This window comes from Chrysochloris asiatica, unplaced genomic scaffold (assembly GCF_000296735.1).
Source record: "Chrysochloris asiatica unplaced genomic scaffold, ChrAsi1.0 scaffold00116, whole genome shotgun sequence".
NCBI classification, from domain to species: Eukaryota; Metazoa; Chordata; class Mammalia; order Afrosoricida; family Chrysochloridae; genus Chrysochloris; species Chrysochloris asiatica.
The window spans coordinates 857,599-862,348 of NW_006408634.1; the positions used below are offsets into that span (position 1 = coordinate 857,599).

Below are 4,750 nucleotides of genomic sequence, written 5' to 3' on the forward strand. Positions count from 1 at the left end.
TAGAAAAACCATTATGTGTTGGAAAAAATATTTTGCCAATTAAGAGCTGAGTATTCTAGGAAAAAATGTCCAAAGAATTATGACAATTACAGGACAGGGAATACGAACATCAAGATAACACTCATGATTTCAAAATCTCTTTGATTTGAAGGTACATTCAACATTAATTAATCCATTTTGTTATTTGCTTGGTTATGTATTTACTTACAGACCTTGTACTCTCAGAAAGTACTGAGTAAACGAATACGTATTCAAATGAACTCTCATTGGCTAGAGATTTATATCAGTAGGCACCCATTTGTACAACTGGAAACCGGGAAGGAAACGTCAGCAACTCCTGATTCTGTATAATTTCTCTATCATTTCAACTTAGCTCAGATTTTTCTTAAAGAAGTGTCTCCAACAGCACCAGACCTGAGAACCAGCGTCTTCTATCACTGGAACAGTAAGATCAAGCTTGGCAGTTATCTTTGGGATGGCTACTAATTATTTGCATGTTGACGGCATACTTTTCCCCAAATATGTACAAAGTACTGAAAACTTGAAGTTCTTGCGGGATGAATTTGTGGTGAGGGATGGAGATGTCATTAACCTCACTTACCCAAAGTCAGGTAAGAAAAGAAAATGTGAAATTGAAAAACATTGTGGGGTAAGGCGATCAATTGTGTACTTTTTCTGTATTCCAACACACCCTCCCTGGAGGCCTATACACTTCTGAAGGCAGTGTGTCTATCTCTATGACCCCTCTCCAAAGAATTCTGTACTCTTCTATGGATACCACATATCAAAATGGCAGTTTGGGCCTCCTCAAGGCACTCAAGTGGCATTTCTTTTAAATATTCATTGAGTTTCTTTTAAATATTTGTTGAGACCAAAACTAAGTCGGAAGGGGAAAGATCAAGGCTGCAGGGTGGATAGGGTAAGATTTTCTGATAATGTTCTTGTAGGACAGCCATTGAGCTGTTTGAACAAAAATAAGCTTGAGGATTGAGACAGGTGGAGGCTGTATGAGACCCCAGCAATAGTGGCAGTATTTCACGCTGAGGTGGAGATCTAGGATTTCCAATACGATGAGGAATCGGAATCCTAGATCTACCCCTGCCCATGTGCTGATAACTTCTGTATCACTAAGGAGGATTTGGAGACTGGTAAAGAAGTGACAATGTGTCCTAGCTGCTCTCTCATGATGAAAGTGATTTATGACAAAGTGTATGTGTGGGGCGGAGGAAGCCCTGAGAGGTCCAATTCTTGAACAGTTAGGAATAAGCCAGGATGGAAAAATCACAGGCCTCTTCATGGGGGTGTTTTGTGACTTGCTGTTCCATCAGACTGAGGATCCTCTAAATCAATAGCCAAATTCTTCATCAATTAAAGAAGCCACCTATGACATGACATGTCTGATTTTCATGTTTACGACTGAATTGCAACCCTCAGTTTCATTATTTTTATATCTTGAACCAAATTGCTTCAATATTTAATAACAGCATCATCTACCTCAAAGTTATTAGCATTCCTTAACAAAAATGGGATTTTACTTTTGACCTGGTAGTTAAGATGATTAAAATTAGCCATTCCATTGAAATTTGACATCACTTAGTATATTATCAGATTACTACTCCTGAAAGATGGAGCATCTATAATAACTCACCTTAAGAGAAACTTGAAAATAAGAGGCATTTTCTGAATAAATCTGCCCATGGAGGGAATATCTAATGGATTTATAATTTACAACGAAACCAGACGTAAGCTCTAGAAGATAAATGTTGCCCTGGAGAAAAATAAATACATAAATATAGACCACTAAACGTCCCTTTGCTCTTAGGAGTGGTAAACATTAGAATCACATACGGAAATTTGAGAATTACCTGTGGGCTAATGCGTCAGACTGCAAAGTCGTTTGAACTGCAAGGTCTGTGGTTCAAGCTCACCAGCTGCTCCTTGGAAACCCTAGACAGGGTCGCTATGGGTTGGAATCGACTCAACAGCACTTAACAACAACAACATACAGATTGTGTGGGTTTTTTGGTTTTGCTTCTTTGTAAAAAAAAGCCTTCTTGTCTAGCAGCTAACGTTAAAAAAAGGCTTACCAGAGGTGAATATTCCGTAACTGATGGGTTAATGTGCACACACCTACCAGAGGGTTCAGTCAAAACAAGTAAATGGTTGTGGTTGTTGTTGTTGTTTTTAATGTTTTATTGTGAATTATATGATAGTTTACATGAGAGAACTTTAGTTTTACATTCATTCCATCATATATCATTTCATTGCCATGGTTCCAATCCCCTCCATGCATCATCAACTGATCAAAGGGTAGATCCTAGAAACCTGCCCCCTACACTCCCCCCTCCCCCCCTCAGTCTTCAGCCCACAGTCCCTTTCCCTCTCTGGATCCAAAGTCCCCAGCCACTTCATTACTTCACGTCATCGTCTCTGTCTCCATCTCAGGCGTCTCTGCTTCTCTGGGTAGGGTCCCGCTCTTGGCTCTTCTCCGTTGATGGTCCTAGAGACCTCCGCGCCTAGTGTTGTTGTTTTTTAACTTGTCAGCAGTATGACTGTGTTTGACCATTAGGCTGAGACAGTAAATCACTGGAAGTTGTCTGCCAGAATTCTTGGAACATTACCAGAAGCTTTGGTTGGCACATTTTTGCTGAAACATTAAATCATTGCAAGTTGTCTGCCAGAATGCTTGGAATCTCGCCAGAAGCATCGGTTGGCACATTCTTGATAGGACTCTGGTACCCAGAAGTAATCCACAACTGTTCTGCAGATGCTGTTGGAACCAGAAATGATGACTGGCTGGGATGAAGAGAAGTAGACTCAAATGTGGATGGTTTTTGTAGGTATCAATAACGTATCAGTGCCTTCTGCAGATGTTGGATTTCAAACAAGATACGCTCTCAGTGTAGCTGTATTCTGAGCACAGAACAGGAAGAAAAATTGCCCAGGTGTCAACATCCCAGGAAAAAAGGCACCAACAGCACTAAGAATCGGTGTTCATTGATAAGCTGCAACAAAGGTATTGATTTTTGTCTCCAGAGCAACTGAGTCACTAACTTTGTGAACTCCCAAAAAACAACACGTCAGGATTCAACCCCTTGTTAAGCAGAAAAGGAAACAGGATCTTTTCAAGTATGAATTACAATTTTGTGCAATGGTTTTGCCTTATTTAACCCAGTGTGTGTTTATGGAGCACTTACAAGGGATTTGCAACCCAGGTTCTCTTATTGGCTTTGTGATCCTCACAAGGTCCTTCATCTGGAGAATTCAGAGCCGGGATCAGGTGAGTTTTGGTTTGTTTTTCTTCAGGTGAGTTTTAAGCTGTCAGTTCTATGTTGTTGATTTGGTAACTTGCAGGAACTGAAATGGCAATTGAAACCTTTATAAAACCAAACTGTGATTTACAGTGAGGCAGTGCATACTTCAAAAGCTTTGACGATGCCACATTTTGGAGTTGGAAATGACAGACAGCTGGTTCTACATATATTTTGATGTACACACCCAGAAGCAGTTCTGTTGGAAAGTGCCCAATGTTTTTTGATAACTGTATCAATTTATTACCAGGATAAAATTGGCATGCTAAATAAAGACAATTTAAATCCAAATAAACAAATAAGCTTGAGGGGCAGGATAGAAGCTGTAGGGTGGATGGGGTAAGATTTCTCAGTGAAATTTTTGTAAGACAGCTCTTGCTCCCCTTGACATGAGGGGGAAAATTCTTTGAAAATTTTTCAAACTTCTTCTTAATAAACCCTCATGATCATCTTGAGTCTTCTGAGAAAATATGTCAGGATGACACCTTTGGAATCTCCAAATACAGTTGCCATAACCTTTTAAGTGAACTCTTGATCTTGGCTAAGTAGATGTCTTCAGAAGCCACTGTCTTGACTGGATTTTTTTTTTAATGTACCCTAAGGAGAAACCCCCACATCCCTCTGTGAGTTTGTCGTACTGTGGTAGCTTGTGTGTTGCTGTGATTCTGGAAGTTATGCCACTAGCATTTTAGACACAAGCAGGGCCACTCATGGTGGACAGGTTTCAGTTGAGCTTCCAGATAAAGACGGATGAGGAAGAAGGAGACAGACTACTTCTGAATATTTAGTCACTGAAAACCTTATGAATCACAGTGAAACACTGTCAGCACGAGAATATAGAATACTGAAACATGATGAAGAGCACCAGAATATTGTCAGATATTGTGCCAGAAGATGAAACCCTCAGGTTGGAAGGCATTCAAAATACAACTGGGGAAGAGTTGCCTCCTCATAGTAGAGTTGATCATGGTGACTCCAGTGAGTAAAGCTCTCAGGACCTTCATTTGCTGATGGGGCACAACTCAAAATGAGGAGAAACAGCTGCAAATAGCCATTAACAAACAAAACATGAAATGTATGAAATATAAATTTAGGAAAATTGGAAATTATCAAAAATGAAATGGAATTCATAGAAATATATAGCTTGGGCATTAGTGAGCTGAAAGGGACTGATACTGGTCATTTTTAATCTGACAATCACATGGTTTACTATGCTTGGAACGAAAAGTTGAAAAGGAATGGCATTGCATTCATCATCAAAAAAAAAACATTTCAAGATCTGTCTTAAAGTGCAATGTTGTCTGTGATGGGATAATATCTATATGCCTACAAGGAAGATATTTGGCTCGAGAAGATAAAGCCAAATATTACAACAAAATGTGCAAAGATCTGGAATCAGAAAACCAAAAAGGAAGAACACGCTCAGCATTTCTCAAGCT

General features: G+C 39.5%; 1 protein-coding gene across 1 annotated transcript in view; it reads left to right on the plus strand.

Moving 5' to 3' along the window:
• Window positions 1–475: 475 nt before the first annotated feature.
• The window catches only part of LOC102830999 (bile salt sulfotransferase-like), a 22,946-nt gene continuing 18,671 nt past the window's right edge, over window positions 476–4,750 (plus strand). Inside the window, exon 1 of the mRNA XM_006868082.1 lies at window positions 476–611. Coding sequence (XP_006868144.1) covers window positions 476–611 — 136 coding nt within the window. The remainder of the gene's footprint in view (window positions 612–4,750) is intronic.